At 40.3% G+C, this 13,025-nt stretch overlaps 1 protein-coding gene across 1 annotated transcript in view; it reads left to right on the plus strand.

Moving 5' to 3' along the window:
* Positions 1-13,025, plus strand: part of CLMP (CXADR-like membrane protein) — a 66,283-nt gene that overhangs the window by 26,734 nt on the left and 26,524 nt on the right. The window contains exon 4 of the mRNA XM_006895630.1: positions 3,211-3,368. Coding sequence (XP_006895692.1) covers positions 3,211-3,368 — 158 coding nt within the window. The remainder of the gene's footprint in view (positions 1-3,210; positions 3,369-13,025) is intronic.

Raw genomic sequence — 13,025 nt, forward strand, 5'->3', positions numbered from 1 at the left:
ATTCGAGTGCTTTCTTGTTCTTGTTGTTATGTGCTGTTGTTACATGTTGTTGTAGTCTGCGACTCATAACAACCCTATGTACAACAGCCCTAAACCCTGTTCTATTCCTTGCCAATCTTACTGTCTCCGACATGCCTATCCCCATTACTCCAGTGACTGAATCAATCCATCTCATTGAGGGTCTTCCTCTCCTGTGCTGTCCCTCCACCCTCTATGATGTCTCTCTCCAAGCACTGATCCCGCCTTGCAACATGTCCGAAGTATGTCAGACGGACCTTCAGAATCCTTGCCTCCAAGGAGCAGCCTGGCTTCACCTTCTCCAGGACAAACTTGTTTGTTCTCTTAGCAGTCCATGGTATATTCAATACTCTTCTCCAGCACCAAAGCTCAGAGGCATCAATTCTCCTTCTATCATCCCTAGTCATTGTTCAGCTCTCTGACGCATAGCAAGTAATTGTGTATTGTATGGCCTCTATCAGGCACACATTGCTTTCTTACCTTTTGCAATTCTAATCCATCAGCTATTGCACTGGAGAAAGATGGGTGATTTAAAACCTCAGAAATCCTATGGAGGATCAGCTATGAGAAGATTTCTCTCAGTAGCAATACCTTTGAGGTTTTTATTCAAAGGCATTAAGTGCTAAGTACTGTACTTGTTATGTACAAGTTGGAAGTGACCTCTAGATGACCTTCCAGCAGGTTTTCAGAAGCCACAAATCGCAAAAGAACAACAATTATGTTTTGGAGAAGGTACAGACAGAGTGTTCCTTGGAAGCAAGGAGAAGGAGACTTCATCTCACCACATACTTTGGGCATGTTGCTAGGAGAAGCTATTCCTTGCAGAAGGACATCATACTTGGAAAGGTGGAGGGATGGCGCAGGAGAGAAAGACCTTCAACTGTGGATTGACCGTGTGACAATGGCCTTGGATGTATCAGAGATTGTGAGGATTGTGAGTGTTCAGATCTGCTGTTCATAGGGTTGCTGTGAGTGGTATTCGCCTCATGACACCTAATAGCAAATGACACAGGAGATTACTCATTTTTTTCCAGAGAATCAGCTGGTAGATAAGAACTGCCTGACTTTGGGTTGACATGGCAACTCTATTAGGCCACCAGAGCACTTCAGTGCTATACTAAGTTATTTATATAGTGAGACTCTAATAATATTTATATCACTCTTTGGAAGAGTTACATTTTTCCCGAGCCCCATTATGAATTGAATAACATTTTTTCCTATATAAATTTCCATAACCCTTTGATCATGACAACAATATCTCCTGACATTACAGTGTTTGTATAGTTAATTTTTCATAGCTAGATGAGGCTTTTCTTTGGAAAAGGGGCATTAAGTTTGGAAATATGGAGGGTCAAGGAAGGAGAGGAAGACTCCCAACAAGATGAATTGACATGGTGACTTCAGCAATGGGCTCTAGTGTGTCGAATTTGATGAGGATGGCATGGGATAGGGCAGGGTTCAGGCTGGCTGTTCATACAGTCTCTTTAAGTCCTACTAGACTCAATGCACATAAGAACAATGATACACTAAGGCAAATCTGTTGATAAAGAGAGTTGCAGGTCTTTGGGGGGTTGGAAGCCACCAGCAGCTGAGAGAGAGAAAAATATGCAACCTCCCTTGTGGCTATTTTCCCCAGAAACCCTCTGGAAAGTCAGCTTACACGCTTCTAACTCAGGTGCTAAGGAGAGGCAATTGGGTTTTTGTTTTGTTTGTTTTTAAGGCGTATTAGTGCTTAAAATTGGAAGCAGTTGGCCTGTGGTAGGCTTGGGTCTGTGGCAGAGTTTGAATTCCTTTCCAGTGTTTAACGTAGGCTCAGATGCCATTTGAGTTCCTTCCTGTTCTGTACATCTGTACCTATCACTCCACTTTGCCCACAGCAAAAGTGCACTTGCAATATTGGCCACCACATTTGTTTGGGGAGGAGCAATTAAGCGGCCAGGTGGGTCCTTAATGATTCCTGGAAGTCATAGGACTAGCACTAGGCAGGCCTCAGGGGCAGAAACTCCAGAACCAATCCTGTAAAGTTTTCATTTGACTTGATATACACTTCCCAATCGCAGTCTTCCTCCCCAAAGTAGCCCCTCCTACAAGGGTGCTCAGGTGCTTGTCAAGGGAGGCCACAGCAGCCATGATTCTCCCTAATTCTCTCAGCTCCATTGTTGTTTTCTCTTATTCCCGAATAATTTGTCTTTATCCTATCAGTGTCCTAATAAAATAATATCTATAAAGGAGCTCTTGTGGTGTGTGTTGTTGTTGTTATATGCTGTCAAGTCATCTGCACTCATAGCAACTCTATGTACAACAGTCCTAAACCCTGCTCTATCCTGTGCCCTGTGCCAATCTTATTGTCTCTTATTGACACACCTATCCCCATTATCCCAGTGACTGAATCAATCTATCTCATCAAGGGTCTTCCTCTCTTGTGCTGTTCTTCCACCCTCCCAAGCATGATGTTCATCTCCAAGGACTGGTCCTGCCTTGCAACATATCCAAAGTATGTCAGACAGAGCTTCTGAATCCTTGCCTCCACGGAGCAGCCTGGTCTCACCCTCTCTAGGACAAACCCGTTTGTTCTCCTAGCAGATCATGGTTTATTCAAAACTCCTCTCCAGCACCACAGCTCAAAGACATCAATTCTCCTTCTATCGTTCCTAGCTGCGTATGTAGTCTGTAGTAATTTGTGCTGCTAACCAAGAGTGTTTATAGAATATGTTCAAATTTGAGGTGTCCATTTCCCCTGGGACACTGGTCAGCAATAGTTCTTGGTGACTCTAAAGATCTTCATTTCCTAAATAAGAAGGTTTGTCAGTAAGGTTTTCTCAAATGGCTATGGTATGCCTTCCAAAACATGAGGAGTCAGACAACTCTGCCTTGTTTAGATGAGCATTGTCCTTTGGTGTGTCTGCTAAAAGGAAAAGGTCAAAGACACAGCAGTTGCTGGCTGAGGGAGTCATTGTTCATGAAATCTCAGTGAGGCCAGAAGGGCAGACATTCGTAAGGATGTACTTTAGGAAGATGTGATGAGGTAAGTTAATGGAGGAGTCAATGTGAGAAGTTTGGTCTTGTGTGGAATTCTGTACCTGACACTGTTCTGCCTCTGCCTCCATCCAATAATTATTTGTTGTTAAATATGTGTTACTGTTTTCTGCCATCCAGTTTTTGCATCACTCACCAGAGGTTTCCCTCTTCTAGTTTCCTACTATGTTGGAACCTTGGGGACACACACTGAGATCAAGAGAGTGGCAGAGGAAAGGGTCACATTGCCCTGTCACCATCAACTGGGGCTTCCAGAAAAAGACACTCTGGATATCGAATGGCTGCTCACAGATAATGAAGGGAACCAGAAAGTGGTAAGTATACACCTGGCTAAAGTTGCTCCTTCCTCAGCTTCCTTGTACTTGTCTTATTATGAAATATGTAACAGAGACTGACTTTAGACCATCCTCCCTTTTCAGAGCTTATCCTCTTTCCTTCTGTCTCAGTGCCCTAGAGATGTCATAATACAATGCCATTGTGTAGGCGACTTTAAACAACAGGAACTTATTTTCTCAGCGTCTGGAAGCTAATTTCAGCATCATCACTGGAATTTAGCCTACTTAAATGAACTGTTTACCCCACCTTCTTATTCTGATGCTGTTGTCAATTTGAGTTCACAGTACCTCATCTTAAGACTTTGTGTTTTCTGTAGAACAATGTCACCTTAATCTGAGCATGTTTCTGGTCAAGCCTAGAAATAATAACACAATAATAACACTCAGTTCTGAATTAACTGAATAAGAGTCCATAATCTTCTAATAAAATGCAAGCATGATTCCATGAATCTAACTTTTAAACAAGTATTTATGCTTGAATGGAGAAAAACAGTTGCTTGATCATGTAGCCAAGTGAATACAAAGATTAGGAATTTAAATTCTTGATTTATTTAAAAAATTATTTTATAGTGCTTTGCTTACAAAGTTTAAATGTTGATTTCTTTTTTAAAGGCTACTGATATGACCCTCAAGAGCCACAGTTTCATACTTGTTTTCAGCAGAAGCTCTTAAGTAAGGATTGACATTTATTCAGCCATTCAGATTATGCACATTTACTTAGCATTTACCGTAGGCCTTGTTTAGCGCTAGGCACCAGGAATGAAACATTGAACGAAACAAGTTCCTGACTTCTTAGAGTTTACACTGAAAAGGTATTCGAGAAATATGACAACAAATCAATAAAAGTTGAAAGGAATAAATATTAGCTATATGCCAGGCACAGTCCTGCTTAGCAATATTGTGTCTCATTTAATTTATTCCTCATAACAAGGATTATAAATTCCATTTTACAAAAAAGGAGCACAACTCATGCATGAACACAAACACGCATACATATGAGCCGCCTGCTGAACTCCACCCATTGCGCATGATGAAATTAGGCACTCTTAGATGTGCCTGGGCTCTTAACCACTATTTTGAAAAATAATTTGAAGTTGCAATGTGTGCTATGAAGAAAATAAGGAGAATATGGGGAGCAAATTGTTCTAGACAAAACTGTACAGCTGCGCTGCAATCCCAGAGGTACGCAGTTCAAATCCACCAGATGTTCTGCTGGAGAAGGAGGGGCAATCTCCTCCTGTACCAGTCAGATCCAATTTGACGGTACACATGCACAAAATAATAATGAATTTTTTTTTTAAAAAAAAAACTGTACAAACACCCTGATAAAAGAAAAACCTTGGGAATGTCTTTATTTTATTTTATTATTTTTGTCTATGTGTACCGTCAAATCGGATCTGACAGGTACAGGAGGAGATTGCCCCTCCTTCTCCAGCAGAGCACCTGGTGGATTCGAACCTTGTGCCTCTAGGATTGCAGCGCAGCTTCTTGACACTAGGCCACCAGAGCTCCCTAAACCTTGGGAATTTCTAAAAGATAAAAAAAATTGCATTACATTTGAAATATTTATGATATAGTTAAATACATAAAATCTATAATATACATAAAAATATAACTTAATTACATATATTTCATTTCAAATGTATATTAATTATAATGTTTATAATTTTAAACTATAAATAATTATATGTATTATAGTTCCTACTATAAACAGACTCCTACTCATTGTGCTAAATGAAGAGGTAAATGCATAGAGAGATCATTTCTTGTGACACATACCGTAATAAAGATAAGCAAAGTGTCCTAGGGAGCACAGAGGGGCCATTGACCAAGGTCTTTGGAGAGGGAAAGAATTACCAAGGAATTACCTTATAGGAAAGTGCAGCTGATCTGAGTCTTGATTGGAGGAATTATCCAGAAGGGGAATCTCAAGAGCACAGCCATGGAGGCTGGGAACTTAAAGAGACTGGAAGATCCAAATCATGGAAGATTGTCTGTGCTGTATTAGGAAACTTTACATTTTTCCTGTAATGAAATGGAGTGTTGGGTTTTTTTTTAAATGGAGTTCTTGAAGGATTTTAAGAGGGGAAAGTGACATATTTATGTGTTGGGAGGATCCCTCTGACATGGTTTTTAAGAAATTTGAGTAGAATTTTACAAATAAAGAACTTAGATATATGCATGCATACACAAATACACACACAAATAAGCAACTTGCCTGAAATGTGCCAATTTTCCGTACTGAAGTTAGAAACCCTGACAGTTAAATCAGTTGAGTGATTTCAGACTGAACAATAAGGGCTTAATTGACAAGTGAAGTCAAACGAGTCAGTGTCAAGTTGATTCAGCCTCAGCAACCTCGTGTGTGTCAGAGTATAACTGGGGTCCATACAGGTTTTAGCAGCTCATTTTTCAGAAGTACATTTCCAGGCCTTTCCTCCAAGGCACGTCTGGATGGACTCAATATTCCAATTTGGTTAGCAGCTCAGAGCATTAACTGTATCACTCATGAATGCCTAGAATCAAGAAAAGGATAATAAATACGTAATGGATAAGTAAAAACACCTAAATACAAGGAGAGGTGGGAGTAAAGAAAAGTATTTCGTGAGTAAAGTCGCTAGGACTTTATCATTGCCAAGGTGTTGGGAATTAGGGTGAGAGAGAACATCCACGAAGGATTAGAATGGATGTGGTGCTTAAAATAGGCTTGCCAATGACCTAGATCCCAAATTTAGCTTTGTTTTTCAACCTGAGCAGCAATAGTTTTCTCCCTTTTGCCTCAGCTGCTCAGAGGACGCAGGGAACATCTAGGTTGTGTTGGAGATGTCTCTGGAACATTTGCATTTTGGGCTGGAAAGCCGCCAAAAGTCTGAAGTATCCTCCTGGTAATGAGTATGGACACAGCAAAATTTCCCAAGTGGGAACAATGGCCACCCCTGGGGAGGGTCAAGAACAGGCAGAGAGAGCTTTTCCCCTCTGGTTTCAGATGGAGAAGTTAGGGCAAAGACAGTTCAGTTCCCATGCCAACCCTCTTGTACCACCCCTTCATCCTTTTCCACTTCTTTTTGATTTCTGAGCAAGGAAAACCCTGATCTAAGGCACAGGGAGAGGCCCTGCACCCCGCTCAGCTCGAGCCAGTTTTATGCCTGCTAAGCCTGGCATTCCACAGCAGGGCAGCTGCCAGAAAGTTGAGCTCATCCATCTATTCCCTACAGGCCCTAACAAATTATCCCCTCGCTAAAACAGGGCCCAGAACAGGTCCACCAGGAATGTCACAAAGCAAATAGCCTCATGGCATCTGCAGTCCATTGGTTTATTGTTTTATTTGGTTGCTAAATGATTAAATTCATGTTCCTTGTTCTCCTATCACATTCCACTGAATGGCCTTGTCTCAGTACAAAGTAATAGTAGTAGTAATTTCCTGGAATTAAAAAATGGAAAATGAAACAACACCCAAGATCGGGAATTGAAAATGTCTGAACACACTGAGCCCAACTACAACCTACCTGAGCCCCGTCTGTATGGAAAGTGTAAGATTCTGGGAGAACAAGAGTAATTCAATGGCACTGTAAGATTACTTTTGAATTGCATCATCTTTGCTTTGTAGCTTTATCACTAATTTTTTTCCTTCTTTTTTATTGTTAAATGTTTGGATTGGATTTGGAGCAAAGGATAGAAAAATCACATGAGAGTGCCTGAAGTTGAGTCTAGACAAATAAATTCTACCTAATTACTGTCAAGTCCGGAAAGACTCATTGCTGATCTTTTTTTTTTATATTTTTTACTATTGTTAATTTTAATGAAAGTTTACAGAGACTTTGGATTTTCAGTCATTCATTGTTGCAATTTTCTCCCTGCACAACCTTCCCTGCCCCCAATTCGCTCTTCTCGTTGAAAAGTAAAATAAAAATTCTTTCATTGTTTGACAATCCCTTCCCCCAGGTCCATTCCACTATGCAGCCTTGTTCTGGACTCCTATGATGACAATAATATCTAATCATATATTCCTTTTAAACAGTTCTCTCCCTCATCTGTTTCGATGCAGTAAACATTAATCCTCCTTTCTTTCTCATCCTACCCCCAACCCCAATGTCAGTCCCGTTTTACAACAGTTGCACCGTGCAGTATTTGTCCTTTTGTGACTGAGATATTTCATTCAGCATAATGTCCTCCAGGGTCACCTATTTTGAATAATATTTCATGAGTTCCTTGTTTTTCAATGCAGCATAGTATTCCATTGTGTGAATATACCACAGCTTCTCTATCCATTCTTTTGTTGATAGGCACTTAGGTTGTTTCCATCTCTTTTGCTATTGTGAACAAAGCCGCGATAAACATGGTGTGTATCTCATTGTCTTTCTGAGGCTGTAAATTGTGAGAGAAGATTGTTCATTTGCCAGGAACTCGACTTTCAGTGTAACAGTGCAACTCCCTACAGATGATACCACCAGAGCTCCCTAAATTATACAGTGTAGTAATTGGTGTTGTGTACCATTAAGTTGGAACTGAGCCATACCTGGTCCTCCAGCGGGTTTTCAGAGGCAGTTAATCACACAGGAGGAGATTGCTTGTCATTCTCCCACAGAGCAGCTGGTGGATTTGAACCCTGTGCCTTCGCAGCTTCTTGCCACAAGGCCACCAGTGGTCCCTAGTAATTGGAAACCTAAAAAAATTAAACTCATCATTAAATCGATTCTTACTCATAACAACCCTAGAGGACAGAGTAGAATCACCTCATGGTGTTTTCAAGGCTATCAGTCTTCTCATCTGTCTTCTGTTGGTGAGTTTGAGCCTTTTGGTGAGTAGCTCAGTTCAACTCACTGTACATCAGAGCTCCTTACAGTGTAGTAAAGCCTAGAGTAGGAAGCACAGCAGGGATGGTGGATGTGTTTTAATTCTTTGCACACAGCATGACTATGAATCCAGCCTGTCAACAGTAAATAATATGGTAGAAATATGCCCAACACAAGAAAGCTCAAAAGAAAGAATCATTGTGCTTTGGGAAGCCAGGAAAGGCTGTACCCATAAGATGACTCTGGAGCATTATCTTGGGGCCTGTGAAGAAGTTATTCAGAGACCTTTTCCTGCTGTGTACCTTTCTGCAGAAGTAAAATTTTGCCTTGTGGAAAAGAAAAAAGAAGAAGAAGTTATTCAGGCACCAATGAAAGAGGAAAGGAGATATTTCCAAAGGAGAAAAAGCCTGAACTGTTGGTGGGAGGCAGGTGGGGGGAGATACCTCAGACCCAGACATATTCTATAGAGACCCTTATATTAAGGCATAAACAAGACAGCACCAAAGGTATTCTGCTAAATTCATTTAAATGATTGAGAGAAAAATCACCAACAGATCATAATTGGTAGCTGTTACATTCCCTCTCAGCAATGGAAGTGGGTAAAGATATTGACTGGAATAGGTATGAAAATGCAGGTTAAAAAGGGCTTACAAGGGGAGAGAAGGAAATGAGAAACAATGAATGAATTTCAAAGAAAGAAAAAAGACTATTCCAGCATCCAACTCAAAGAGCATACCTGAGATAGAATACAAACAGATCCTCACCTTGCAACTAGAACATTCTCAGAAGTTAATCCATGAGCACCGGATGGGGGCGGGGTGGGGGGGGGAGGAACAGAAATAAAAACAGCCACAGCCCCACACTTTGATTTGTTTGGTCTGGTGTCTGCACAGCGGCCTACAACTAGGGTCCTAATTACTACTACGGACTAATTTTAAAAAGAATCCTAGTTTTTACTTTTACTTGTTGGAAATTGGTTATTCTTATATTTTAGGGGTGGGGAGGATTTTTTTAACCTTCATACATAAAGGCAAAATACTTTAACTGCTGTAAGACCTTCAAAAGTTAATGTAACATCATCCTGGTTTGTTTCCTATTTTGACTGGAGAAAAATTCAATTGCTTCATTTTGCAATGACCCATTTACATGGCATTCTCAGCTCAGATTGCATGAAAAGAAATATATGTGGTGAATGTTGGAACTATATCTCTCGATCTTTGTTTCATATAAAAAGGGTGAGCTAATTGGAAGTATTTTCAACTTCACTCTCTCTTTCACTCTCCTTCACTCTCTTCACCCTTCCCCTTCCAGACTGTCAGTTTCAAGGATGCAAACCACTCAAAACAACTATGAGATATCATCTCACCCCAGTAAGAATAGCAAAATTCAGCAGAGCAGCAAACAACAAATGCTGGCGAGGTTGTGGAGAAATGGGAACCCTTCTTTACTGTTGGTAGGAGTGTAAAATGATGAAGCCACTGTGGAAGGCAGTATGGCACTTTCTCAGAAAGTTGAAAATAGAAATACCATTTGAACCAGGAATTCTACTATTGGGACTATACCCCAAAGAAATCATAATGGCCACCCAAGCAGATCTATGCACATCCATGTTTATTGCGGCTTTGTTCACCATAGCAAAGAGATATGGAAACAACCTAAGTGCCCATCAACAAATGAATGACTAGAGAAGCTGTGGTATATTAACCCAATGGAATACTACGCTGCATTGAAAAACAAGGAACTTGGGGAACTCTGGTGGCCTAGTGGCAAGGAGCTGCAACTACAATCCCAGAGGTGCACGGTTCAAATCCACCAGATGCTCTGCCGGGGAAGGAGGGACAATCTCCTCCTGTACCAGTCAGATCTGATTTGACGGTACACTCACACAAAAATAATAAAATTAAAAAAAATTATAAAAAGAAAAACAAGGAACTCATGCAATATTATTCAAAATGGGTGAACCTTGAGGACGTTATGCTGAGTGAACTATCTCAGTCACAAAAGGCCAAATACTGCATAATGCCATTGTTTTAAAACAGGACTGACATCAGGATTGGGGGAAACTAAGAAAAGAGGGGATAAATAAGGTATACTGCAATGAAACTGATGAGGGAGGGAACTGTTTTAAAGGGATATATAATCAGGTATTATTTTCGTGACGAGTCTAAAATAAGAGATGCATAGTGAAGTGTACTGAGTGGGCTTGTGAAAGAAAGAAAGAACTGTTTTTTTTTTCTTTTCAAAGAGAAAAGTGAACTGGGTGAGGGGAGAGGAGTGGGCAGGGAGGAAAATGTGCAACAATAAATGAATGGAAATCCAAAGTCTCTATAAACTTTCACTAAAATCTTGATTTAAAAAACAAAAAAAGGGTGCAAATCACATTGCAAAGTCAAACTGACTCCTGATGCATTGGGCCCATGTACTGTGTCTTTCCATCTTTTTTTCAGATGCATTTAGGCCCAGGTTTTGGGAACCCTCAGCTTCAACTTCTTTGACAGGTTCCCATAATCCTACCTATTAGAAATCAGTTTAGGATGGATATGATGGGGCTTCTGTGCTTTTGCTGGAATTGGGAGAAAAAAAAACGTGTAATTTAAGTGGATAGGGGGGAAAAGACCATTAATTGTCATATAAAAAAAAAGTTTTACAGGATTGGTTTTGGAGAGATCTGGCTGTGACTCATGAAGGACACACCCAGGCAAATTCCCAGGTTCTCTGTATGAGCCCACAAGGCCAATTGCCTCTCCCTAGATTTGCCCATCCCTGTTGTTACTCTTGCTGGTATGTACCCTAAAGTCAGAGGAACCAACTCATAGCTCACCCTCCAGCTGGTTTTAGGAGGCTGTAAGTTGCAAGGGGAGAGAATGCTCATCTGTCTCTTGAGGAGTAGCTGCTGGATTAGAACTGCCTTTGGCCTAGTGATGTATCTTCTTACCATCTTCCAGACTTCTGGTGCCAAGAGTGTTGATTGTGGAACCAAACAAGCTCAAATTGTAAACAATCTCAATCTCTTCACCATTTATCGTGATATTGTCAATTGGCCTAGTGGTGAGAACCTTTGTTTTCTTAAGCTTCAAACCATATGGAAGGCTTTAGTCCCTGACCTTCTGCAGTTCCTCCTCAGTTTCAAAAGCAAGATTGTATCATCTGCATATCACAGGCTGTTCACTTTGACCTGCACTATTCCTGAAGGTAAAGCCTTTTGGCTATTTTTCTGGTCTGAGAGAACTCAAATGGCATCTGAAATTTATGTTAACAACCAAAAAGGTATTAAGGCTGCACTATAGACCTCTACTTATCGATATTAATTGTCTCATTGAACAATATCATTACTATCACATGTAAGCAAAATACTGTTGAAGATCATGCAAATATGACTAAAATAGAACTGTCAGATGTTCAAGCAGGATCTAGAAGAGGCTGTGGCACTGGGAACATCATTGCTGATGTCAGATGGATTCTGGCTGAAAGTAAAGAATACCAGAAGAATGTCTACTTGTGCCTTATTGGCTATGCAAAGGCATTTAACTATGTGGATCTTAACAAATTATGGTAACATTGAGAAGAATGGGAGTCCCAGAACACTTAATTGTGCTCATGTGAAGCTTATGCCTAGACCAAGAGAATGTTGTGTGAACAGAGCAAGGAAGTTGTTATTATTGCTGTTGTGTACATCAAATCAGAACTGACCCACTGCTGACCCGCAACAGGTTTTCAGAGTCAGTTAATCACACAGGAGATTGATTGCCCATCCTTCTCCCACAGAGTAGCTGTTGGATTCTAACCACATAGCTTTAGGATTGTAGCGCAGTTTTTACCACTGGGCCAGTAGAGCTCTCTAAGGGAATACTTAACGGTTTAAAATGAAGAAAGGGTTTAAAGCAAATTATTTTAGAAGCTGGACTCTATGAAGAAGAATGCGATATCAAGATTGGAGGAAGACTCATCAATAACGTGCATTATACAGATAATACAACCTGGCTTGCTGAAAGTGAGAAGGGTTTGAAGCACTTGTTGCAGAAGACCAAAGGCTATAGTCTTCAATATGAATTGAATCCTAATATCAAGAAAACAAAAATTCTCACCACTGGATCCTTATAGCCAACATGACAGATGGAAAAAAGATTGAAATTATCAACAACTTCAACAGCTGTAAGTCTGTTCTCAAGCTACTGAGTTGTTTTTTTGTTTGTTTGTATGTTTTTGTTTGTTTTTTTTTTGCTACTGAGTTTTTTAAGGTTGAGATAGCAGTGGAATTTTTGTTGTTTTGGAGTAGTAGTGGCAACAGGGGAAATATTATGTAAACTTTTCAATTATAACTAAATAGTCTGAAGAAATAAATTGCTAGTCCTAAACCTTCTGAAAGGGAGCTCTGGTGGCTTGCTGCAATCCTCAAGGTGCATGCTTCAAATTCATCACCCTGGGCAATCTCCTCCTGTGCCATTAATTGCTTCTGAAAATTGGCTGGAGGGTCAGCTATGGGTCAGTTTTGACTCAGTGTCACTCAACAATAACAACAAGGTTTTAGAACCATAGCCTCTAAGGAACATTAAGGTCAACTGGCAAAATATGATGTTATTAGATACCATCCAGTCAACCACAACTCCTAGCAGAACCTTGCACTATCTTACTCCATCCTCATAAACTCTGCCACGTTCAAGTCAATTGGCACAGTCACTATGTCAATCAATTTTATTTAGGATCTTCCTCTCTTTCTGACCTCACCACCTTTCCCATCATGATATCTTTTCCCCCAGACTGTCACCTCCTGACAGAATACCCCAATGATATTGATATTTTCCATATTCTGTTGGATCACCTTTTTTTTTTAAAAAAAAGGGAA

The sequence above is a fragment of the Elephantulus edwardii genome, unplaced genomic scaffold (assembly GCF_000299155.1).
Source record: "Elephantulus edwardii isolate Elephantulus edwardi_28Jun2011 unplaced genomic scaffold, EleEdw1.0 scaffold00171, whole genome shotgun sequence".
NCBI classification, from domain to species: domain Eukaryota; kingdom Metazoa; phylum Chordata; class Mammalia; order Macroscelidea; family Macroscelididae; genus Elephantulus; species Elephantulus edwardii.